General features: G+C 41.9%; 1 protein-coding gene across 1 annotated transcript in view; it reads right to left on the bottom strand.

The window, feature by feature from the left end:
- COTL1 (coactosin like F-actin binding protein 1) overlaps positions 1–22,943 on the bottom strand; it is a 62,849-nt gene extending 39,906 nt beyond the window's left edge. The window contains exons 1-2 of the mRNA XM_020989254.2: positions 22,574–22,943; positions 22,088–22,170 (exon numbers count right to left, since the gene is read on the bottom strand). Coding sequence (XP_020844913.1) covers positions 22,088–22,170; positions 22,574–22,650 — 160 coding nt within the window. The 5' untranslated portion in view covers positions 22,651–22,943. The remainder of the gene's footprint in view (positions 1–22,087; positions 22,171–22,573) is intronic.
- Positions 22,944–26,472: the final 3,529 nt, after the last annotated feature.

Below are 26,472 nucleotides of genomic sequence, written 5' to 3'. Positions count from 1 at the left end.
CAAGATTTGGTGACCTCAGGCAAATTACTTTGCTCCATTTGGTTAATATTTTTAAACAGGCATTTTTTTTTTTAGTATATAGTTTGCCCTCTAGTTATCAGTCTACATGCTGGACTTTCCTTACTAGATTTCCTTTATATTTGTTTCTCATCAAGCTCTGTGTAACTACTTGTGTTTACATAGACTTTAAGAATCTTTTCAGGTAGAGAGTACAAGTACCATCCCCATTTAACAGAAGAGAAAATTGAGTCTCCAAGTCCTGTCTAAGATCATAGAGTTCCTAAGTATCTGAAGAGGAAATTGAGTCCAAGTCAGCTCAAATCTTCTTTCTATGACCCTGCCTGTAAGAGACAGATAGATAATAGGCACTTAATCATTATTGATTGAACTTAATTGAATGCAAAAGTATTAGACAATGTCTCTAAGAGCTATTAAGGGCTAACATTCTATGATTTATGATTCTATAATATTTTTAAAGTTCTTAATAGTAACTTCTCAGTAGTCTAGGCGACCGTCTGAGACTATAGGAAGTAGCAGAACATGTGTCTACCTGCATTAGCAGACAGAATTTTCTTCCTAAGAATTCCTTTGCCAATGAAATAACATCTTTAAATGGGTGACTAGATTATATTCACATTAAGCAACCTAACAGTTCACCCCCCATAGGCGGATCAGTATTGAATTGAATGAGAGAAGAAAACAGGTAATATTCTAAAAATGCTGAAAGGGTATCAGTCATTCACAGAGTAGTGAAGGGGACTAGGACCCAAGTTCCAATCCTGCTTCAGACTCTCACTGGCTGCATGATCGTGGGCAAATCTCTGAACCTCAGTTTCTTCATCTGTGAAATGGGGGAATAATAATCCCTACCTCTTAGGTTTGTGATGATTAAATGAGAGAATGCATTTAATATGCTCCTTCTTGTTGTTTAGTCATTTTTCACTCATGTCTGACTCTTCATGACTCCATCTGGGGTTTTCTTGGCAAAGATACTGGAATGGTTTGTCATTTCCTTCTCCAGCTCATTATACAGATTAGGAAACCGAAGTAAATAGGATTAAGTGACTTGCCCAGGGTCACACAGCTTTTAGGTGTCTAAGGCTGCATTTGAACTCAGATCTTCCTGACTCCAGGGCTAGCACTCTATCTACTTCAGCCACATGTGCTTAGCAAAGCTCAAATTAGTACATAATGCAAGCTGTAACCAGGAATGAGCTAGAGCCAGCTCCTAACAGATTTCCAAAGCCAATTAGATGATTTAATTTTCAGGGTGAGCATTTATACCACAGAAGTCAGCTTGATTTATCGATTTGGTGATTACCCAGACTTAAGAAAGTGATAGAGAAAATGTTCCTAATACAAATTTCATTTAAAGGTATGTTGTACAAAAAGACTCCTCTCCCCCACCAAGAGTGGCTTGTTAAACATTTACAAGTAAACCACTAGATATTACTATTACTGAAGGTATACTAATTCTAATGCTGAAATTTCATATTCTATAAATATTTTCAAAGAACTGGGCATTTATTACTACAGACATTTCTTTCACTGATAGGCAACATAACACTTCCACACCTTAGTAGATGGTCCATCCCATACATACACACACACACACACACACACACACACACACACACACACACACACACACAAAATCCCTTGCCTTCGAGATTCAACTCAAGTGCTATCCCCTCGCTTTTCTTGATCATCCCACTTGCATTCCCTACTCCCCTCCCCCACCCCAATTACTTGGTATTTCTCCTTTGTGTGTGTTTCATATCTAGTTATCTGTGTACCTGTTACTTTCCCCTCCCCCAGGAGAGTATAAGTCCACTGAGGGCAGGAATTATTTCTCCCTGGCACTATGCCAGCCTCATAATAGGCACTTAATGAGTACTTGTAAAATTTAGATGAAATGCTCCAAGAATTGTCCTTCATTCAGTGCTGTATAAAATCAGTAACTTCTTTTAGGTTGATGGGGGTCCCAATCTGGAATTCCGAAACTGATATTACTAGGATATGCAATTTCAGAAAAACAAGTTAAATCATATAAACTCATGTTATGTCAGTAGCTAGAGGGCTTGATTTGAACAAAATGGAAGAGAGACTCAGCTGACTGAAACAATAATTTTTTGCCCCACCAAGCAAATTCTTAAGAGCTATTCAAGCAGATCTGATGGATGTCTTCCCTTAGAACACTTTCCCTGGGAAAAGTCTAAGCTAATTTTGACCTGCAACTGTTCAAAGAGGAAGAAGATTACCACCCACCGAAACTCACACTCCTTCTTCAAAGGACTCTGGCTATCATACAACATTTAAACAAAACCCTCAACAGGTACATCTGAAACCCTTCCACTGAGCTATATTATATGACCTTGGGCTAGTCACTTCCTTTTTCAGGGCCTCAGTTTCCTGATCTGTAAAATGAAGCAACTAGACCAGCTCTTATCTCATGGTTCTGCTTGTTTCGCTTGACTCTCTACATTTGTTAGAAGGGTTTTGTTTTTTTTTCTTTTTTCTTTCCCCAACAAAGGAAAAGGAAAAAGGAGGGAGAGAAAATAAATGTTTTTTAATTTAAAAATCTATGGTTCCAAAGTCCATCAATCCTGCAATAAAGATACCATACATGCACAAAGAAAAACTCATTCTATAATTTTGTAGATAGAACTACACACACAAATTACACCCACAAATATACAAATTATATGCACCCGAGGCTGAATAACTGCTACTTATCACCTGTGTGACCTTGGGCAAATCACTTAACTTGTGTGGGCCTCACATTCCCCATCTTTGAAACAAGGAGACTGAACTTATCATCTCTAGGTCTCTTTCAGCTTTAAAAATCAATGACTTTGTAGTCAATTGTGCTTGAGGTTTGAATGACTTTTCCAGGAAACACAATGAATCTCCAACACATCCTTCACTTCCATTTCTATTCCATTCTTGTGACAAATGACCAGCACACATGTTTGAGGCGGATGATTAGGGTCAGGGGTGCAGCCTGTATACCATGTATAAAAGGACAGAAAGGTCCATATGTGGAGTGAACCAGTGACCTGAGGAAGTCTCATGAATAGCCCACTCTAACCAAGTGAAACTCAGAACCATAGTTCATACCTACAACCTTTAGCCTCTTCCTGTACAGTAACCACAGAGGAAACAGAGTCGCCATTCCTGTGTTTCAGAGCTGGGCACCCTCAGCCACCCCTACTTAGCATCTGGGGAAGACTCAACTCTTTTCTCCCCATCTATGAGTAGAGACAACAAAAGGGAAGAAGGGTGAGGAAGCTGGTCTAGCAAAGGGGAAGTGGGGAGACCTCCAGTTGTACAAATCTATCTCCACCCCAATGAGGAAAGGAGTTTGCCCCAAACACAAAGCTGGTCTTCCTCATAAGAACAAGCATGTCACACCAACCTTCCTCCATTCCCTTCACCTATATTTGAAATAAAACATGTAAATGATGCTTCCTTCCTGGTCCAATTTTCTACATTATAATTTTTACAGTAGAAGTTTAATGGGAACATTATAATTCAATGCTCTTTCCATGTCCCTAAGTGGATCTCCTCCAGTATCTTCCTTTCCTCTCTCACCTCTTCCTTTCTATCTCCAGCTCTGTTCAGGTTGTCACCTCCTTTTCCCATCTGAATGCTATCACCCCATTTGTACAGACACAGACATAGACAGACACACATACACACACACACACACACACACACACACACCACACCCCTCCTCCTCCTCCTGAGTGTTCCAATCTGGTCTTCTAGGACCTTGTCTCTCCCTAGCAAAAAGGGATGTCACTGCACACTGCATTATGGGATAAATGTTTACGTACCTATCTAACAACAACAACTAACATTTATTTAGCAGCATTTTCAATTTCACATGGCGCTTTACATACGTCTTCTCATTGGATCCTCACAACAACCCTGTGAGGTGGGTGCTATTATTATTCCCATTTTACAAATAAGGAAACTGGGGCCCAAATAGATCAAATGACTTGCCCACACAGCTAGTAAGTGTTTGGAGGCAGGAGCTGAACCCAGGACTTCCTGAGTTCTCTAATCCTCTCTTAAGTGGTTTGGTATCAGTTTCCTCATCTGTAAAATGAGAAAGTTGGAACAGATGATGCCTAAGGGCCAGCTTCCAGCTTTTAAATCTATGAACTCCTCTGGATGAAAGAAATGACTCTATAAGAGGCTAAATGCTGAACTTTATGCTGGGGGTGAAGACAAAGAGAGAGAACAGGAAACTGCTGTATAGCAGATAGAAGATGCCGATATAAATGGGGCGGGGGTCCGGAGAGGGGAGGGGGAGGAGGAAAGGAGAGGACGAGGATAAGGAGTCCCCAACCTAGCTAGCTCACAGGGAGTTAGTGGCTGGCAAAAACTGCATTACCCAAAGAAAAATTTAAAAATAACAAATATGTTTTACAGAGAGAGGGAAATAAAAATGAGCCATCAGCTTCTATTGAATGGCCTGGCTCCTATGTCCCTTTCACACAGACTCACAAGAGGGAAATCCTAACATCCTGTGAAGACTGAACAAAATTGCTCTGTCATGAGAAGCCCAGAGTCCCAGAGCCAGCTGGCTGATTTCCGGTGTCTGATGATGTAGTGACATAGGAGTGTGAGAAGGCAAATATTTGAGAGGGGGCGGTGGGAGCAGGGAAGGAGTGCAAAAGAGAGAGAGAAATGTTCTTTTATGAAGAAAGAGGAAAAAGGATTTGTGGGGGTGATGTTGTGGCTGGGGTAAAGAGGGGTAGAGAGAAGAAATAGAAGAAGGAAGGGAAAGGATAATAGGGACATGTGTGGCCTGGAGTTGAAAATGGGATGTGATGAACTCTTTTCAAAGACGGATTAATATTGTTTTCTGTTTTACTGGCTGGGCTGAACTCCAGGCAAAGATACAAGAAATAAGAGGGCTGGAATCAGAAGGTAATCTAGCCCAGCTTGTGACTATCTAGCTTTCCTTTCTACAATATCCCGAATAATAAGCACAAAGGGACCACGGTATAGTAGAAAGAAGCAAAGAAACTCAAGTCAGAAAATCTGTGTTCAAACTCAGCCTCAGACACTTACTAGCTGTGTGACCCTGGGCAAGTCACTTAATCCAGTTTGCCTCAGTTTCCTCATCTGTAAAATGAAGAGTACAGACTAGATGACTGTTAAGGTCCTGACCAGATCTGAAATTTCAAAATTGCACTAAAACCTTAACCAATTCAGACTAACAAAAGGGAAAGTTTGTCTAGATTAACCAAAACTCCAAAATTATTTAATTCTTTAAAAATTAAAATTATACTGACTGTTAGAGTTGGAAGGGATTTCAGAGGTCAATTCCAAATATTTTATTTTATAGCAGGAAGAATCAGGCTCAGGGAAGCTGATTTGCCCAAGGTCACACAGCCAGTACATGAGGAAGGATTCAAACCCAGGTCTTCCTGAAGCAGGAAGAAGCTCTATTCACTGCTCTGTGATTGATATCATTGATACTTCAAGGATATCTACTCCGTTATTCTGCTAAAAACTGGTCTGAGAGGTTAAGTGACCTGTCCCACATCATATAAGAGAACAAGCACATTTCTGGGAGCCAAGATGGCGAAGTAAACAGAATAAGTAACAGTGACCACTTGAACCCAGGTCTCGGAATTAGATTGGAAGGGATCTAGTCCAACCCTGTGGTTTTACTTTGGCTCTAAATCCAACGTGCTACCCTGACAAAATATTTCTTAGTAGCTTACCTGCTTAAACACATGTAGCTAGATTCACATTAGGGTGAATAACGAATGCCCTGAAGTGGCTGCATTATTTGAATTCATACTACCTGTTTCCACTGGACTGGAACCAATGACCATATTTTACATAAGTATAACTTCAAAGTAGTTGTCGTTGTTTGTTCTTCCTTCCCGAAGAGGACCGTGTTATCAGAGAGGTGATGCCATGGCATGCAAATGAATGGGATTTAAGTGAGGGAGAGCAGAGCAAAGTCACCAGCCTCACTTTCTTCTCTGGAAGCATCTGGGTCAAGCGGTCAGATATAGATCAGGACAAATGGAGATGGCCCAAGCTGCAATAGGGGACCTTAGCCTTTTCAAGCTAAGGTCTCAGGTTTCAGTTTAACTGAGGCAACACCCATTCAGTGATTAAGGCTTAATCAGAAATGAGGTGAATTTGAATAGGAGACCACTCCAAGAATTCATTATTTGAATTGAGACCTAGCTATAGATAAGAATGACCAGTTAGCATATTATCTCATATTTCTATAGCGCTTTATAGTTGATAAGACTTTTTTGAGCCTCGGTTATATGACCCACTGCAACACCCACAAGGTCGACTATTGCGCTGCAAGAAGGCCTCCCACTAGAAGTGCAAACAAGCACAACCCAGTAAAAGCTAGGAAAGGCACCACGGATAGCCAAGAAAAGCAGCCGCAATCAACCAAGCCCCAACCCCCACGCCCAGCTTTCTTGCACCATCTTTTTTTGATCCTCCAAACAAACTGCAACAACAGCTATTTGTTTATTTCCCATTTTATAGCTGAGGAAATTGACATGAAAAGAGGTTTACAGTCACTTGGCTCAGTCTGCTCTGTTTGGTAGAGACAGGTTTGGTGCTAGAACCACAGTCTTTGTTTCCAACGTAGAGCTCTTTCCACTCTCCCCAAAGTAGAATGAGGTTAATGGAAGGATGAGGCCAGTGACTCTCAAACAGCTGCTGCCTTGACTTGAAAAGAAAAGAAGACCACATCAGGAGAATTATAAGATCAGTGGATTAGCCAACAGGATGCCCAGGTTCTAAGCCCTGGTTTGCCATAAACTGTCAGTGTGGCCTCAGTTTCCCCACCTGTAAAATGAGAAGAGTGGACTAAAGGCTGTCCAAGCTCTACTATGTCTGGGTATTTATAATCTCCCAGCTTGGTCTATGAATAGTCCTTCTGCTGTATGATTGCAAAAGTCAATATTATTAATTTTTAAATTATTTTTTATTCCGAACTTAAGAAATAAAATGAACATTTCCACATACAATGTAAAACAAGAGGATTATACATGAAACTTCTCTATCATGTAGAGCCTGCTTTTCTTTGAAACCATCTAACAAATTCAACCTGTAACTTGCAAAGTCATCCTGCCTGTTTGGGATTCTTTTTAGCCATCCACTCTCAGCGTTGCATTTTTTAAAAATGCTTCAACGACTGTCTTTTCTTTCATGATTTTTTCATCCTTTTCTTTCCTCAGCTACCTCATTCATAGCCCCCATTTCTCTCCCAAGAAAGAAAAAGAAAAAAGCAACCCTTTGAACAAATAATAATTCAAGCAAAACATCCCCATGTTGGCCATGTCCAAAAAATACACACCTCCACCTGCACCTGTCTCTGCCTTTCTGTCTCTGTGTCTCTCTCTGTCTTTCTGTCTCTTTCTCTATCTCTTGGTCTTGCTTTTTTTCTCTTTCTCTCTCATATAGCTTCTTAGGTAGGGGCTCTATCAACTCTTTACTTCCCTCTGTGTCCCAAATGAGGGGTTTGGGTGTAGAGCTGTGGGAGATCCTGGTCCCTGATAAAAGAGGCAGAAGACAGCCCTTGTCCCCAAAGAGTCTACAATCTATTGGGGGAAACAACATGTGAACAAATACATACAACACAAGCCATAAACAGGATAAATAGGAAGTAGTTGAAAGAAGGAAGGCACTAGAATTAAGAGGGGTTGGGGAAGGATTCCTATAGAAGGTGGGATTTTAATTCAGACTTAATGGAAGCCAGGGGAAGAGGAGGTAGAGCATTCCAGGCATGGAAGACAGGCAGAGAAAATGACCCGATCTGAGAGACGGAATATCCTATCATTCATGGAGCAGACAAGAGACCAGTGTCACTGGATTGAAGAGTACACGTTGAGGAGTAAGGTGTGAGAAGATTGGAAACATAAGAGTGTAGAGGGCCGATCTTAAGAGTCTGATAAGGGTTTAAGATCCAAGGCAGAGCTTGACCTCTTCCCAGGCTTTTACCCGAAAGGGCTCAATGATTAAGAGATACGGCTCTCCAATCCCTTCCTGATTAGGAGGTTCCTGAGACATTCCTTCTCACTCTTTGAACCTTAGATTTACACATTCACTCCTCTATGCAGGTGGCACCAAGGTGCCTGGGAAAACCTTGGAATTTACAACCCAATCTAGGAACCCTGATAACGAGGAAATTTATGTTGTCACGTCCTCAGCAGATGTTCTGGGGAATATTTCATGGGGAGGACTCTTTGAAGTTAGGCTAGATTTTCTCTATATATCCTGTACCCTCAGATGAATAAACTGAGTCAGTTTTCTGCTCCGCCTGGTCCCACTTCATGTCTTATTTCACACCTCTCCGTTCAGTGTACTATCTGGTTGAGGGAGACCTAAGAGGAGACAAGGTTATGAAGGACTTTGAACGCCAGAGGATTTTGTATTTCATCCTGGAGGCAACAGGAAGCCACTGGATTTTATTGAGTAAGGGAATGACATGATCGGACTTGCATTTTAGGAAAATCACTTTGGTGGCTGAATGAAGGATGGACTGGAATGGAGAGAGACTTGTTTGGCAGACCCACCAGCAAACTATTGCGATAATCCAGGTGCAGGGATGTGAGGGCCTGTGCCAGGGTAGGGGTAGTGTCAGTGGAAAGGAGGTGTATTTGAGAGATGTTGCAAAGGTGAAATCAGCAGGCCTTGGTAACAGCTTGGATATGAGGAAAAACTGTCCAGGATAAGTCCTAGGTTGTGAGCCTAAGGGACTGAAAGGAAGTATTGCCTTCTAGTAATAGGGGAAGGTAGGACAGAGGGAGGGTTTGGGGGAAAGATAATGATTTTCATTTAAGATGTCTTGTCTATGGGAGATCCAGTTTGAGATGCATGAAAGGTAGCTGGAGATGTGAGATTGGAGGTCAGCAGAGAGATTGGGCCAGTAAAAGTAGACTGGGGCTCATCAGCACAGAGATTGTAATTAAATCCATGGGGGCTGATGACATCACCGAGTGAGGTACAATAGAGGGAGAAGAAAAGGATCGTCACTGGTCCTCTGGAATCTACAATGCTTGGTCATTTATAAGACTTTCTGCTTGTCTTTACATCGATCAGAGAACATTATACTTTTAAGGATGTAGTTTTTGTTGACTCTGATATAAAGGAGTCCCGGAAAATTCCTCCCCTTTGTGTTCACAAGTCTTACCTGCCAATAAAAAATTATTATAATCTTCAGCTCAGCAAACTTGTGGTTTGAAGTGTACCATGAAAACCCACGTGTCATCAAATGACTGAATTAACAATGTGAGTTCTGGAGTGATGCAATCGGAATTCCAAAGACATGAGTATCATGTCTACTTCCTACTTTTTGAGGAAAAAACCATTTTCCTGGCACAGAATCAGGCAATTAACATCTGATTTCTAAGCATACTGGTGGCAAGAAACACTAAGTAGCAAAGTATTACCAGTATCTGCAGAAAGCAGCCCCTGGCATCCTGCCCCCCCAGCCAAAGCCACAGGCTTGGGCCTGCAAAGCCAATGCATCACAATTAAGTCCTTGGATAATGTAGTAAATGCTTGGGAAAGATCAGCCCAGCTTCCCACAGCCGCCAAACTAAGTAGTCGTCAGCACAGAGCTAGGCATACTGCTGAGAGAGATACAGGGAACCAGGAGCTCAGGAGCACAAGCAGGGCTGCTTTCCTCAGCCGGGATAGGATGTCAGTGCTTCCTAGGGCCAGCTCAGCAATTGGAGAGGGATCTTTAGCTGCATCAGGGACTAGGACCTCCCAGAACTACACACCCAAGATCCTCATTTGGGACCCAGAGGGAAGTAAAGAGTTGATGGAGCCCATATCTAAGAAGTTATATGAGAGAGACAGAGACACACAAAGACAGACAGAGCAACAGAAAGAGAGAAACAGAGACAAAGAAAGAGGAAAAAGGAGGAGAGAGAGAGAGAGAGGCTGAGGAGCATGAGGAAAATAGAAGACATGGAGGGAAACATGAAGAGATGGAGAGATCTCTGCCCCCTAAAAAGTAATCTCATTAGCAAACTAGGTTTAGAAAAATTAGGAAAGACTGTATGGAATAAGAACATTGGACTAGGAAACCTCTGCCCCTCATTAGTTGTGTTATCTTGGGTAAGTCACTTTCTTTCTCTGGGTTTCAGTTCCTTCATCCTGAAAACAGGAAACACATTTACAGTTACACTTATATATTAAATGACAGCTATGAAGAAGAGGATCTGCCCTGGTGACCTCATGAAGTTGATAGGGTGAGACAGTAACAGAGAGGAAGGAGGCAGCCTGGTTTCTCACAAACCTGTGGGAAGAAATATCCGGCTGCCAAGTCGAGAGACTGGGGTTTGAACAACTCCCACAGCTATTTAGTAAGGGGCTCCTCATTATCATCAACAAGCATCTATTAAGTGCCTACTCTGCGCCAGGCACTATGCTAAGCATTGAGGAATACAAGAAAGGCAAAAATGTAGTCCTTACCCTCAAGGAGCTTATATTCTAATGGGAACGTGAAAGGATCCTCCAGTGGATAAATATGCCTAGAGGGAGGAAGTTGAGCATTACCAAAAACAAAGGGCAAACTTTCTCCTTGGTCCTTACGTACAGGGGTGACTGCATTCTTATGACGTAAAGTACTGTCCTAATCTCAGCCATGCTAACTAATACTTGGCTGTGCTATCTGGGACCTGAGGCAAATTGCTTCATCTCTCTGAGTCCTGATTTCCTTATCTGGAAAATTAGAGGACTGCAGTAAATGATCCCAGAGGTCCCTACCAGGGCTTCCCTTGAGGAGAAGGGAAAAGGCCAAAGAGAATTCTCTCTTGGCCAAGCCATGCTGTATGCCTATGGTGTAGAGCAGTAGTCTCCAAAGCCGGTGGCCACACCACAGTTCTAGAGGACTGATGATGAAACATGCCACCTGCCTTCTGATAGAGTGCTAATGGACTCAGGGTGTATACACACACCCATACATACGCACATGCATATATGCACACACATAGGTATGTTTGGAGATGTGGCCAGCTCAGGGATTTGTTTTGTTTGGCGGCAGCTTTGTTTTGTATTTTCTTTCTTTCCCCAATAAGGTTAGGGGGAATGGGAGGGAGAGAAAATAGATTTGTGTTATGTGAAAAAAAATGTTTTTAAGTGACTGGCTTGCTGTCATGATGACCCGAGGGAGTATGTAATCTAGGGTTATAGATCGACTGCATCTCAGCCTCCCAGAGGTAGTCAGCCATGGGGCTAGTCTCCAACGAAAGCACACCTAGCCTTCAGCTATCAAAGGGACTGTTCATCCAACCCGTCAGCCTCCATTCTAGCCTCAGTACAAGCTCCCAGCTTTCCTCCTTCTGAGTCCTGGATCAGCCCCTGAAAGTATGGTGGGGGAGGGGCTATAACCTAACTCCTCCCAGCACACCAGGGGAAAAAAATCAATTTACTGATAAGGGAATATGATCAAAAAAGTTTGAAAATCGGTGGAATAGGGTACCATTCTGGTTTCAGTTCTGCTTCTAACTAGCTGTATGACCCCCCCCAAGCCACTTCATCTCTCTGAGTTTTAGAATCTTCCTCTATAGACTATACTATTGGGGAGGGGGAGGAGAGGGAATGTTGGTTTAGATGACCTCAAGATCCCTTTGAAAATGCTAATGATCTAATTATATTGAAAGCTAGAACAAAATCACAAGAAAGTTCACTTGCCTAGGCTTAAGACTATCTCAGGAGCCCTCTGGGATGGGTAAAGATCAGACAAGGGCAGATAAGGAAGGAAAAAAACCTCTGGAGGAAGCAATCTCAACTGTAACAATAATAATAATAATGATAATAATAACAATAACTAAATTTATATGGTGCTTTAAAGTTTGCAAAGCACTTTATGAATATCATCTTATTTGATCCTCACAGCAACCCTGTAAGATAGGGGCTTTATTATTATCCCCATTTTGCAGATGAGGAAACTGAGGCAGAGGTTAAGTGACTTGCCCAGGATCACACGCCTACTTTGTACATAGTAGGTGCTTTATAAATGCTTGTTGACTTGACCCATTAATTTCTGTTCTTTGGAGACCATTGCGCTACACAACCACCAGTAAAATATCGGTATTAAAATAGGGAGCCTGATTTTTCCTGAGAAGTTTGAGGCCATTAAAGGGAAGTTACGGGGGGTACATCCCATGTTGTTGATTCTATGCCTTTCCATTTTTAAGCAATAAGTTATTTCTCCTTAAATTGTGAATGAGGCTGCACATTCAATATGGTAGTTCTCTAACGACCTAATTTGGGGTCATTCCATCATTTATACAGTGGTCTCCTAAGGATTTCCCAGAAGAGGATATCATAGGGATGTACAGTTAACACCCCATTTATCAGGAGGTCACAACTTCCTTTGACTTCAGCTGTATGGAATATAGCCACAAATCAGGAAGTTAGCCAAACAGGCATCTCTGTGTCGTTTGCTTTCCTCCATGGGAGGGGTCTAAAGTTACTCTCGGGTCATACAGATAAATACAAGGAAAATAAAAGGGAAAATTAGGAGCAGGTGAGGCAGGGGTGAGTATTGAGGAATGGGACCGAAGAGAAATAATAGGATAAGGAAAGCATAGTCCAATGTCTCCTCATTAAACATGCATTTCTACTAAGCACTCAGCACAGTGCCTGAGCCATAATAGGCAGTATATGAATGCTTACTGGCTTCCCTCCCCCCCAAGACTTCAGCAGCCCCTGAGGGAATTGGTATATTACAGCATCATAAAACCCAAGAAAGTTAGAGTTTTGATAGCTTGAAAGTATGTCCAGTTCGACCCCTCATTTTATAGACCAGAGAAACTTGAAGCCCAGAGAAAGGAATTGATTTGCCCAAGGGCATATAACAAAAAACGTTCTTCTCTCTGAGATAAAATACTTAAAGTGTCTTGCAAACTTTAAACACCACATAAATGCTAGCTCTTATTATACAGTCCAACTCACTCATTTCCCAAATGACGAAACTAAACAGTCTTAGGATCCTAAGTTTAATCAATCATTCAATCAATAAGCATTTATTAAGTGCTTACTATGTACCAGGCACTAGGGATAATAAAAGCCATCCAAGCTATACTTCTCATTTTACAAATAAGGAAACCAAGGCTTGCTCATGGTGACACAGCTAGTGTCTGAAGCAGGACTGAAGAGAGAGGGTTGGTTGGTTTTTGCGCTTTGTTCCGGAACAGGACCCAAATGACATCACTATGCTAGAGTCAAGTCATAGTGTGTCCTACTGTGGCTGAGCAGACCAATACAAGCTCAGATGCTCTACCACAGGTCGGACACAAATAGTCCATGTGAACATTTGGGTGGATTCTCTAAATTTGCACATCTCTCATTTCTTTTGAGCTGCTTCGATTCTGCTTTGCTCATAGATCACAGCACCTTCTCCAATGGGGGCGTAGGGTGTGTTCAGGGAAGACTAGTACCTCTGGTGTGAGGGCAGCTGAGCCCTTTTCAGGGTTTCTTTCCACCTTCTGTGTCTACCCGTTCCACCTAACTCTTACCTGTGGCACCAAGAAGCTGTAGAGGAGAAAGGGAATGACTTGTCCAAAGGCATACAAGTTAGTGACCAAGTTAGGACTAGATCTCATCTCTCTCCCTCTCTCTCTCTGTCTCTCTCTCTTTCTCTCTCTCTCTCTCTCTCTCTCTCTCTCTCTCTCTCTCTCTCTCATTCTCTTCTCTTCTCTCTCCCTCCCCCTCCTCTCTCTCTTTTTTCTCATTCTCTTCTCTTCTTCTTCTTCTTCTTCTTCTTCTTTTCTCTCTCTCTCTCTCTCTCTCTCTCTCTCTCTCTCTCTCTCTTTCCTCTCTCTCTCTCTCTCTCTCTCTCTCTCTCTCTCTCTTTCTCTCTCTCTCTCTCTCTCTCTCTCTCTCTCTCTCTCTCTCTCTCTCTCTCTCTCTCTCTCTCTCTCTCTCTCTCTCTCTCTCTCTCTCCCCCCAGGTCTCTTTAAGTCCTGGTTCTGGGATAGTAGATAGAACATTGAACCTGGAATCCTTAAACTCTGAGCCCAGGTTTTCCTTTAACAGAATGAACCTCAGTTTCCTTAACTATAAAATAGTGCCTATTTCACAGGGCTACTATGAGGAATAAGTGAGATAGCAGATGGAAAGTGCCTTGTAGACCTTCCACTATGTGTGCATGGATAGCAGCTAGCAAACTTTGAGCCAAATGAAAAACTGAATGATATCCAAGATAATCTTTAGAAAACTAGGAAGCACCTACTACATGTTAGAAAGATTTCCCTAAAAACTATATTTTTTAAAAAGTCTGGTCATTTGAAAGGTAAGGCTTCTGGCAGCTGGAAAATTCATTTACAACAAATACTATATTCCAACAGTATCAGATAAATAAAGTATTCCTGTAATTAAAGACCTAGGAGGGGCCCCAAACTCCTGGGCCTTATGCCAAAGTAAGGATTTCAAAAAAGTAGATGTAAAGAGAGGCAGATCAGTCACTACTAGGGGGTGTGTGTGTGTGTGTGTATTAGGATTGTGATTTCATTGATAAAAAGAACTTCCTTTTAAGGAAATTCCCTCAACCAATGCAGATCAACACCTAGTCTGCAACTTAATAGTCTAAAGAGAGTCGCCTAGAGCAGCAAGAGGTTGTGACTTGCCCAGGGTCATGTGGCCAGAATGTGTCAAGGGTAGGACCTGAACCCAAATCTTCCTGGCTTCAAGAGCAGCTTTCTATAGGATATGCCACAATGCCTACCTATCTGAGAGATAGGTAGATAGATGCATAGAGAGAAGAGAAGAGAAGAGAAGAGAAGAGAAGAGAAGAGAAGAGAAGAGAAGAGAAGAGAAGAGAAGAGAAGAGAAGAGAAGAGAAGAGAAGAGAAGAAGAGAAGAGAAGAGAAGAGAAGGGAAGAGAAGAGAAGGGAAGAGAAGAGAAGAGAAGAGGGGAAGGGGAGAGAGAGAGAAAAAAGAGAGAGGGAGACAGACAGACAGACAGAGATGTTTCACTGTGGCACAGAATTGAGTTCTCAAAGGCTAGGAGTCAAAGCTCTGGAAGATCCTGCCAAGCTAACAAAGCTGAGGGTAAAGGACTGAAGGGACTGTGACTGCCATCTGAAGACCAGCTTAGTTACATACTGATGATTCCTTACCAGAGTTTAGTCACAGGGTAGATTTTTTGGGTCAAACCACCTGAGATATAGAGGAGAAAGTCACAGAATGATATCATTGACCTTGAAGCATGGAAAGAAATGGGGATTGTAGAAAGAGCATTGGTTTTAGAATCAGAAGAACTGGGTTCAAATTCTAGTTCTGCTAACTAGGTCACTAGGTGGCGCAGTGGATAGAGTGCCAGGTCTGGACTCAGGAAGACCTGAGTTCAAATGCAGCCTCAGATATTCCCTAGCTGTGTGTAACCTTGGCCAAATCATTGAACCTGTCTGTCTCAGTTTCCTTAACTGTAAAGTGAGGCTATAATAGCAGCTGCATTTCAGAGTTGCAAGGATCAAATGAAATAATATTTGCACAGCACTTAGTACAATGACTGGCACATAGTAGGTACTATATAAATGCTAGCTATTATTATTGCTACTTTTTTTTTTTCCTTTTTAGGCAATTGGGGTTAAGTGACTTGCCCAGGGTCACACAGCTAGTAAGTGTCAAGTGTTTGGTCTGAGGCCAGATTTGAATTTAGGTCCTCCTGACTTCAGGGCTGGTGCTCTATTTACTGTGCCACCTAGCTGCCCCCTATTATTGCTACTTTCAAGTCACTTTCCTTCTCTGGCCCTGTTTCCTCACCCACATATAATGAGTAAATAGGACTAAGGGTTTTCTAAGGTCCACCCCACTTCTAAATTCTATGAAGCCTACAAAGTCCCTCATTTGAGTAAGGTCAGCCAAGAGTAGTGGGTGGAAAGACTGCTGTGGTAAAGTCTATGCATGAGATGTATGGTATCATCCTCAGACACCAGGAAAGGTTACCTAGACCGGCAGCCAATGAGAGGTGCCATGAAATTAGTGTTACCTCAATTGACACAGACCCACCAGAAAGTACTTAACATATACAAATGCATAAAGTAACGGATAATGATCCATTCAAAAAAATTGAGTATGATTACTAGATTCTAAAATGTTTAGTACAGCGCCTGGCAAAAAGTAGCTGCTGTATAAATACTAGCTACTATCATCATCACCATTTTCTCTCAAACCCCTTCCAGTTAAATCTTCTATATAAGTTTATCCAACAAGTATTTATTATTATGAGTTTAATGCATGTCGATGGAGCTGAGATTCAATACAACCATTCTGGAAAACAGTTTGGAATTATGCAAATAAAATGACAAAACTATCCATGCCCTTTGGCCCTGAAATTCTGCTGCTAGACTTATATTCCCAAGGAGATCATTGCTAAGAAGAAAGGATCCGTATCAAAACATTTAAAGCAGATATTTATGTTAGCAAAGAATTGGAAAGAAAGTAAGTGCTCATGGATTGGGGAATGGCTAAATCAAATGTAGTCCATGAATGTAAGGGAATATTACTATGCTATAAGAAACAATGAGCATGATGAATACAGAAAAGCCTGCAAAGATTTACATGAACAGATGTGGAGTGAAGTATGTGGAGCCAAGAAAACAATGTATAAATGACTGCAAAAATGTCAAGTGAAAGTACAACCACAGAACAATGAACAGTGAATATTACAAAATTACAAGGAATAAGCATGGCTCCAAAGAAGAAAAATGAGAAGCTACTCCCACCTCACTCCTTTGCAGAGGTGGGAGGTCCATGGGTATGGTATACTGCCCATTTCCCCAGATTTGGGGCATGCATTTTGTTTATTTTTTTCCTGCTTTATTTAAAAAAATATTACTTGTTATATGAGACAGCTCTCTGGGAGGGGGAAGGATACTGGGAAAATTTGGGGTGATTTTTAAAAAATCTGTTAATTTTAAAAAGAGGTTATTTTATTCAACACCCTAGAAAAGACAAAGTGAAAAATCATCCTCTGTTCCCAAAGGGTTTATAGTCTTCTCCTAGTGGTTGAGGAGTGGTGCAAGATGTACCTCACCTGAGTAGATTTTACTCATTGCCTTGAGTTATCTTTCTGTGTGGTAAAAGTTAATGAGCCCAAGTCTGAGTTTTACCCTGACTGTCAGTAGATAACTAAGTAACATTCACAAGTCACTCTCATTCTCTGGGGCTCAGATTCTTCACCTGTAAAATGAAGAGATTACACATGATGATCTCTAAGGTCCCTTTCTAGCTCTAACATTCTATGTTCTAAGATTCCTTCCGGTTCCAAATTCTGTGACTATGATGCTACCAACCCATGCTCAATAGAGCTAGAAAACGAAAGCAATGGACCATGAGACCCATGCCAGGGCATTCATTATTCATTAAATATCCTGCACTCAGGTATTTAAATGTATTGGGGTGGGTTTTTTTTTTAAGATCAGGATGATAAATTAAAATGTAACTAAGCAAAAAGAAGCCTCATCTAGATTTCTGGAAAAGAAAGAAATCCTAGATATATTAAAAATAGAAAGAGTGCTAGACCTTCTCAGCCTCTTTCCTCATTTGTGAAGGAAGGGGGTAGGGTGAACTAGAAGCTCCCTAAAAGTCCCTTCTAGATTTAAATCTACAATCCAATAATCCAATAGTAACTGGCCTTAAAGTCAAGAAGACCTGGTTTCAGTTTCTCCCTCTACCACATACTGTGTGGCGATGGGTAAGTCATTTGACCTTCTGATACCCCCAGACAACTCTCTAAAATCATAAACTATAGAGAGTTGCCTATTGGAGTTGGTGGAGAGCATATCCATGCCAAGGAGTCTCCCCACAATAATTCAGTTGTAGGTCATGTCAGAAAAAGGAAAAAAATCCCCCATAATATTTTATCAGAAACTAACCTAGGCAGTACTGAAATCAGATTTTAGCCTTCTCCCTGCCCTTGGTCCTAGGTCATATTACTTCAAGGTCTTCAGCCAAGGGGTCAGTTGATAACATTCAGTTATCAGTTCATTGAACACTGATAAAATATCTATCATGTACTATGCAGTGACAGGCTTATGATATTCTCATTCTATTAAAGGGATCTCAAAAGACTAATAAGCCTTTGAGACCCCAAGAAATGTCTCAAAATGGTGAAATTTCAGGTAAGGCCAATGGGGAAAAGTATACTTTGACCTTGGCGTGAGTGGTAGGGGGAAGAAGGAAGTTGCTTTCTTGCTCCTCACAAATTATTCTATGACTCAGTCTTTACTTATTTATTTATTTTTGGTAAATAGCATTTTATTTTTTTTTCCAATTACACATAAAGATAGTTTTCAATATTCATTTTTTATAAGATTTTGAGTTTCCAATTTTTTCTCCCTCCCTCCCTACCTTCCCCCCTCCCCAAGACAGCAAGCAATCTGATATAGGTTAGACATGCGCAATCACATAAACATATTTCCACATTAGTCTCTACAGCTCAGTCTTGCTGCTGCTGATAATGATATCAGTTCTTAAGTCTGTAGAAGATAAGAATGGTGTCCTTTGAAATTCTCCACTCATGTTTTCCCAAATTAATTATAAACCATATCCAAATACGAGACCGTATGTCATAGTGAACAAAGAACAGCCCGGATACCAGGAAGACCTGAGTTTAAGGCATACCTCTCATACATCCTGCTTATGTGATCACAAACAAGTCCCTACACCTTAGCATTCTAGGCTGATGGCGTCAAACTCAAGTAGAAATAGGGGCCAAATCAAGGCTACACAAAGATCCCTGTAGGTTTTAACATTGACTTAATTTTCTTTGACTGAATAAAGCCTTTATTAAGGCCTAATAAATAATAAGTGCTTACAATGTGCTAAGCATTGGAAATTCAAATACAAAAGTAAGACAGTCCTGGCTCTCAAGGAGCTCACATTTAAATAGGGAAAGGTTTTATTGACTTAATTTGCAAATGTAGTATTATCTATGTTTTATTGCATTTTTTTCCTTACATATTTCTGAATTACATTTGAATCTAGTTGGGGCCCCTCTGAAGAGTGTTCTGCCCCATGTTTGACTCCTCTATTTTGGGCAACTCTCTAAGACATTAACTTTCAGACTTCAATTGGTGAAGGCTCTCTTCCTACCCACCATAATTGTACCTTTAGGATTTTTGAGAGGTACCAGATATTTCTGTTGATTTTTCTCTTAAACCTAAAAACATATCCTAAAAGTTGCCTCATTTTTAGAGTATTAGAATATAGTAAGCCTTTACCCCAATCCCAAGGGGGGAAAAAACTTTGTTGGCTATTTCGGAGTTTGGTTATTTGGGGTCTTGCTATTCTGAGTTTTAGTATGTTAACAGATACATAGCAGAAAAATGCTTGTTCATGGGGCAGCTAGGTGGTGCAGTGGACAGAGCTCTAGCCTTAGAGTCAGGAGGACCTGAGTTCAAATCCGGCCTCAGACACTTGACACTTACTAGTTGTGTGACCCTGGGCAAGTCACTTAACCCAGATTATCTCACCCCACCCCCAAAAATGTTTATTCATGTTGATTGAATGGAACAATTCAAAGCATTTCACGCACCAAAGTTCCTACCTTTCCCTTCCCCTGTTTTCTTCTCCAGGGATATTGATCCAAGTGAAGACCTGTGGTGCCCCCCCCTCCCATTACACACCTTCATTTGCAGGAATTCAGGGTTCTGGAGCCAGCTCACATCATAAAGGTGTGTCCCAAGAGGAGAGACAGAACAGTTGCTATGTGGTCTCTGACTCTATGGTACTGTCTTTGTGGATGAGCTCACAACTAAATAACCCTGACGGCCAGATATGCAGGTTTCCCCATCTGTGTAATCACAGGTTTTCTGGTCTATTTCAGAACCAAGACTTCAGAGGTTCCTACTTTGTGGGGTGTCATAGAAAGAGGAAGAAGCTAAGGATGTGGTTTCAAGTCCTGGTTCTGCCTTTTACCCCCTGTGAAACCTTGGGCAAATTACATTTCCTGGGCCTTGGTTTCCTCATCTGTAAAACAGAGATGATGCTAGCATCACCTACCCTCCCAGGGGTAGTGAAGGTTAAATGGAGCCTAAATGAGTACTGGCTAGTTACAAAATACTACACTTGACTGTGAAATGTGCCAGGAAGAGACTCGTCTAGTTTGTAAGTGGCCAACAATTGGATAAGGACCATGCGGAGGCTTCTGAACCTCTGATAAAGCTGTAACATAGAGCATCACAGAGATTAACGAAAGTGAATCCAAACACTGCCCAGGGGTGTGGGTGTGGGAGGGGAGATGGTCTTAAGGCTGAGTGAGGGAAAGCTGGAACTAACTCTCACTAGGGTGACAGATGGTTTAGGGAGCAAAAGCAAACCCTTTCTGAGGCAGATTGGGTTTTTTTTTTTGTTCTTCTTGTCACTTGTAAGGCTCAGCAAGCAACAGCCTAGGAAACATTTTTAGCTGACAACTCGGTGTTGCTCAGCACCACTGCCACAAGAGTGAGGAAAGTTAGCAAAAGGCCATCTCCCTCCCAATCAAAACGAAGAAGGGGAGGGGGAGGCAAGAGAAGGGATAGTCTGGCAGCCATCCTGTGGAAAGAGTATAAGAACTAGAAACTTTAATTTAAAAAATTTTAAGTGATCCCCTTTCATCCATTGTTACTTTCTCCAATTTGTCCTGGAGAACAAATCTTATGGTTACCACCAGTCCAGCTTTTGTTTGGGGGTGTTTTATATTTTTTCCTCCAGGGGCTGGTTAATGGCTGAACAGTTTTCAGATGAGACGGCTTCCTGAGCTCATGCAGGAGCTCCCAAAGTTCAAGGGTGAGAAACGTGATCTTCAGTATGTGCTGGGTTGGCACATCCCCAAAATATTTCTGAGTTTACCTGTGATTTGTTAAACCACCAAAGAAAGAAAGAAAAATTCTCCAGTTCATACTCTGAGGTTAGATCCATTCCACCGGCTGCAGAGTTAACAACCTATGTTTCAGATTCTGAATTGGAGGGGAAGAAGACTCCACCACCCTGGGAGAAACTAGACATATGTTCAGAGGCATAATCCCAGGAGACATTTCAGATTCGATTATAACACTTGGAAACTTTAAGGAACTGCATTTTCCCCAATGTCTACTCCCTCCCTCCCAGGGAAGCAGCTCTTCCTAGTATATCAATTCTTAGCAGCCAACACTGAGAAGATGGATCTCTCTAAGCTAAAGTAAGGTGGGGAGTGGGTGGGTGTCTGCTAATACAGGCTGTGGTTGGGCCGATGCCTTTCCATGGTGGTAGGACCCACCAAAGCTCATGCTCCAATAGAACTGCCCTTGAGAATGGAAGGCTATCGGATACCAACTCTAAGACCTGAAACCAACTACCCAGGGCAGAAATATCGTTAACCGATCGATAGCCTGCAAAGTCTTTTAGGGCTAGAACTCCAGACTTCAGCAATCAGTCAATTAATAAATATTTATTAAGCCTACTATGTACCAGGTACTATTGTGCTAGGCTCTGTGGATACAAAGAGAAGCAAAAGACAATCCCTGCCCCCAAGGAACTCACAATCCAATGGGAGAAAGAGAACACTCTAACCTCACCCTCCACTGAAGAGTTTCCAAGACCAGGAAAGGTGTTTGACGCATTTACCCTAACCCTGTCCAACTGAGGTTTTGATGGCAAAACAAAAGAAACAGCAACTTTTGAAGTCAGGGCTTTGTAAATTCTAAGTAATCTGCGCAGGTGTCACGACACTACGTAAATTTCTCTGATGGTACAAGTTGAGAAAGGATGAATGGAAACGAATACCTTAAGTAGAGAAAGACAATGGGACTGCCTTGCCCAGTTACAAAAGTGACTCTTAGCCTGCAGTAATGTGAACCCTATGCCAAGGAGAGGCTGCGCTGGGGTAGGGAGTCCTGAGTCACTAGTCTCGCAAAGGTGTTCGAACCACTGCCTACTTCTAGAGAGATGATAGTAAGAATATTCGCATCCAGGCCCTCCGCCGCCACCCGAGGGGCTGAGATCCGGAAAATGAGCGCATTCCGAGTTTGCACAAGCAACTCACAACACGCAGGAATAAATGCACTTGCTGGTGCGCGATGGAAACGCGGTGCTGGCGTGCGCTTACCTGTGCATTCCTGGATAAAGGATTGGTACTCGGTTCCCTGTTCTCCAGGCACAATGGTGGACCCGTCGTACTTAAAAGTCACCCTTCAGGACGAAAGTGAGAAAAAACAAAAAAACAAACATTTGGATCTGAAAGGTGACAAGCTTCCAAGAGGTAAGAGGTCATCAAAACCAAAGCAAAAACGGAGCATTGGCTTTTAAAAAAAAATGTATTGGATGGGAGGACTTAAAAGGCTGTTTCTTTACCTAAACCCGTTTACTACCTGAAAATGGTTCAGACGATCCAGCCACCCATCCATTCACACCCCCCCTTTTTTTTATTGGGTGGAGAGGCCGGGATCAACTCACTACTGTAAAATCAATTACAAGTTCACCTCCGCCTAACGGCAGGAGGGCAGCTGCCGCTGGGGCTGAACTGCATTTCGTGCAGCTCTGAAGCTCTTTGGCCAAGGAAATCGGGGAACCAGACAAGTACGCTGAAGCTTACCAGATGACATTTGTGCTATCATCCCGTACGAGATTGTACGCCTCCCGGCAAGCTTCTTTGTCGATCTTTGTGGCCATATCTTGTGACCAGAAACTGGATTCCAAAAAAGAGAGGAAAGAGTGCCAAAAGGAATGAACCAGCTGGGAAAGAGACAAGGGGAAAAAAAACTCAGCCCTTGACAATCCGAGAGGGTAGGAGGGTCTCAGAACTCAGCAGCAACAGCTCTATCAAGATCCAAAGAAGAGTGAGAGACTGATGCCAGAGCCTAGTGCTTCCAATACCACGGTAGGAGACAGCACTGCCCGCTGCCTACTGAATGAGCTCTTAAGGAGGAGCTTAACCCGCTCACTGCGGGCTTGCAGGGCGACTCGCCTTCCCTGAGCTGAGTTAAGTCTTTGTCTATTGGTCGGGAGTCAACCAGCTTGCGCCGGGGAGGCCGCAGCCTCTTTTCTGCATTTCTGCCAATCAGAATGAGAAGCACTCCGAGCTACACCCCTATCCAGTTCGGCAGAATGGTTTTACCTCGAACTCCCCCTCCCCCTCCTTCTCCTTTGGCTCCCAGTTTTTCTCCTCCTCTTCTTTTGATTCAGCTCTGCTGCAAGGCATTACTGGGATTTCTGTGTTAAGTGATGTAACCGACTTGACAGTGGAGAGCTGTAAATGCTAGCTTGGCACAAACCAAAATCCACTTCTTGGCTTCGTGATTTTTAATAAAGAAATTCGGTAGGCTGAACATTTTCATTATAAGCTGGGGAGGTATAAAAACCTCATGAATTAAATGCACTGTTCTTCATAGAAGAGGATTTTAAGAACTGTAAGGAATTTTTGAGAACACTTAACCCAACCCTCTGATTTCACAGAAGGGGAAATTAAGACTGAGCGATTTAGTGACTGGTCCAAGGTCACGCAGGTAATTGATTCTATGGACGATCAGCTCCAAGGAAGATTTTAAATGTTCTTTTGAAAATCACGTTCATTGTACATTATAAGTAACTGGCCAATGGAAAATTTCTTGGGAATTCATTTAGAAGAAGAAAGGGATTCCAGAAGGTTTTGAAAGTAGAAATCCTGGAGATTGCAGTCCAAATATACAGTCAACAAAACATTTGTTAAATGACTTATTTGTGCTTAGCTGTGGGGCTATTAAGATAAGATAGACTCTGCCTTTCAGGGGTTTAAAGAGGGAAGATCACAGTGGGTAGAAGTTATAAAATCGTAGGCCAAAGCTGGAAGAGACCTCGAGGTCATGTAACTCATAAGATACTCCATAAGATAGAGCTGGAAGGTACCTTAGAGGTCAACCATTCATTTAACAAAGAAGGAAACAAGTTCAAAGAGGTTCCTTAACTTGCTCTAATCAGCCAGACTTAGGTCCCCTGAACGCTAATCTCAGTGATCTGTCCGCTGTCACCCCTGCCTCCAGTTATCATAATAAATCCAAGTAAATTCTCTATCCAACAAACCCCAAACAATAAAAGGAAATGCGGCTCATAAGCTGGGCAGTTAAGTAGCAGTTAATAGAGCGCTGGGCCTGGAATCAGGAAGACTCATCTTTGTGAGTAGAAATCCAGCCTCAGGCACTTACTAGCTGTATGACCCTGGGCAAGTCACTTCACCCTGTTTGCCTCAGTTTCCTCAGATGTAAAATGAGCTGGAGAAGAAAATGGCAAACCACTCCAGTGTCTTTGCCAAGACAACCCCTGATGGGGTCATGAAGAGTCCGCCAACAGAAAGGATTCAAAAACAACAAGGCTCATAAAAGGGTTCAAAATTCCTGGGATATAGAGGCAAGTATTGCCTCTATGATGATGAGTAATATTTTGTCTTACATTTATTTGTAAAGAATATATACAGTTTTCAAAGCATTTTCACATTCATTAATCATTTGATCCCTGTACTGTCACTTAATAGATGTATGATCTTGGTCAAGTCATTTCCTTTCTCTAAGTCTCAGTTTCCCAATCTGTAAAATGGAGATAATGGTGCTTGTAGCCGTACCTTTTGGGAGGGGTGTTGTGAAAGGGGCACTTAATAAAGCTGTTGTTGTTCAGTCGTGTCCAACTCTTTGTGACACTTGGGAGTTTTCTTTGCAAAAATACTGGAATGCTTTTGCCATTTCCGTGTCCAGCTCATTTTACACATGAGGAAACTGAGGCAAACAGGGTTAAGTGACTTGCCCAGGGCTACACAGCTAGTAAATGTCTGAGGCCATGAGATTTTTTTTTCTTTTCTTTTCTTTAATTATTTAAATTGACACACACTTATTTTCTCTCTCTTTTGCCCTTTTTGTTCCAATTTATAAGAGAAAGAAAAACCTAGTGGCCAACAGTCAAAAAAATGTTAAATCTTGTTGATCCTTCTAGGGACCCTATGGGAGAAGCAGGGGATTTTATAAATGAGCAAAGAGATTAAAAAAGTTGCCCAGAGTTAGGGTACCCACAAGTGTCAGAATGGAGGGTTAACAACCAGGTCCCCAAGCTCCCATTGCAATGCTTCACTTTCAACAGAGTGGGAGGAGCCAAATCATGGAATTTCCCAGTTGGCAGGGAATTAAGGAGACATCTAGCCTAAAACATACCTAAACTAGAATCCATCCCCTGCACAACCTACTCCAGAGTGGCCATCTGACCATCCTGGAAGAGCTTCAGCAAAGGAGCTCTCAACCTTTGGGTGTGTCCTGGACGTCTTTCACTAATCGGGTAAAGCCTATTGGCCCCTTCTCAGATTCATGTTGTTATATGCATAAAATAAAAGGCACAAGATTATGAAGGAAACCAAGTTGGGGGTGAGGGGAATGCTTAAGAAAATCTCTTTAAAAATTTTTTTTAAAACCCCACAAACTCACAGACCCCAGGTTTAGAAGCCTTGTGTTAGTGGATCTGAAATTTAAAGTTGGAAGCTACCTTGGAGGTCAATTAACCCTACCCCTTCATTTCATAGACAAGGAAGCTGAGGCCTAGATAAATTAAGTGACTTGTCCAAGGTCATACACCAGTCAGAGCCAGGCCCTCTGACTCCAAAGAAAGAACAACAAAGTGAAACAGCCAGATCTTGATTAAGATCTCGGGTTTAGGGTATGTGTACACTTTTATTTCCTTAGGGCAGTTACCCAAGCCCTTGAGTTCCTACACAGTGATGAATGAAAAAGCTCCCTGTATCAATGTCTCTCTCCTGGTTGAGGCTAACCCCCCCTACTGGCCTCAAAGTGTAAAGCACTTTTGTTTTTAAATTGGTCTAAGATTTGGAGCGTCCAGAGAATATCCTGTATCGGTCAAGAGTATTAGAAATACAAAGAGATGATCTGGACTACAGGTTCTTAATATTTTTTTTTATGTCATGGACCCCTTTGGAAGTCTGATGAAGCCTATTCTCAGAAGAATGTTCTTAAATGCATAAAATAAAATATATAGGATTACAAAGGAATAACAATAATTAGCATTTATATAGCACCTACTCTGTGCCAGGAATTATGCTAAATGTTTTGTAATCATTATCTCACTTAATTCTCATGGTAGGTCCCATTATTTTCCCCATTTTACAGTTTGTGGAAAATGAGGCAAAAAGATAAAAGTGACTTACCCAGGGTCACACAGCTAGTAACTGAAGCCAGATTCGAAATCAGGTCTTTGTGACCCCACACCCAGTGCTCAATCCACTGTGCCACCTAGAAGCCTATAAACCAATTATATTGAAATACAGTTATCAAAGTATTTTTTTTTAGGCAATTGGCATTAAGTGACTTGCCCAGGGTCACACAGCTAGTAAGTGTCAAGTGTCTGAGGCCAGATTTGAACTTAGGTCCTCCTGACTTCAGGGCCAGTGCTCTCTCCACTGCACCACTTAGCTGCCCCTTCAAAGTATTTTTGGAAACAAGTTTACGGACCCAAGATTAATAACCT

The sequence above is a fragment of the Phascolarctos cinereus genome, unplaced genomic scaffold (genome assembly GCF_003287225.1).
Source record: "Phascolarctos cinereus isolate Bilbo 61053 unplaced genomic scaffold, phaCin_HiC Scaffold_2;HRSCAF=192, whole genome shotgun sequence".
Taxonomy (NCBI): domain Eukaryota; kingdom Metazoa; phylum Chordata; class Mammalia; order Diprotodontia; family Phascolarctidae; genus Phascolarctos; species Phascolarctos cinereus.
This window is presented reverse-complemented; position numbering and strand designations above follow the sequence as displayed.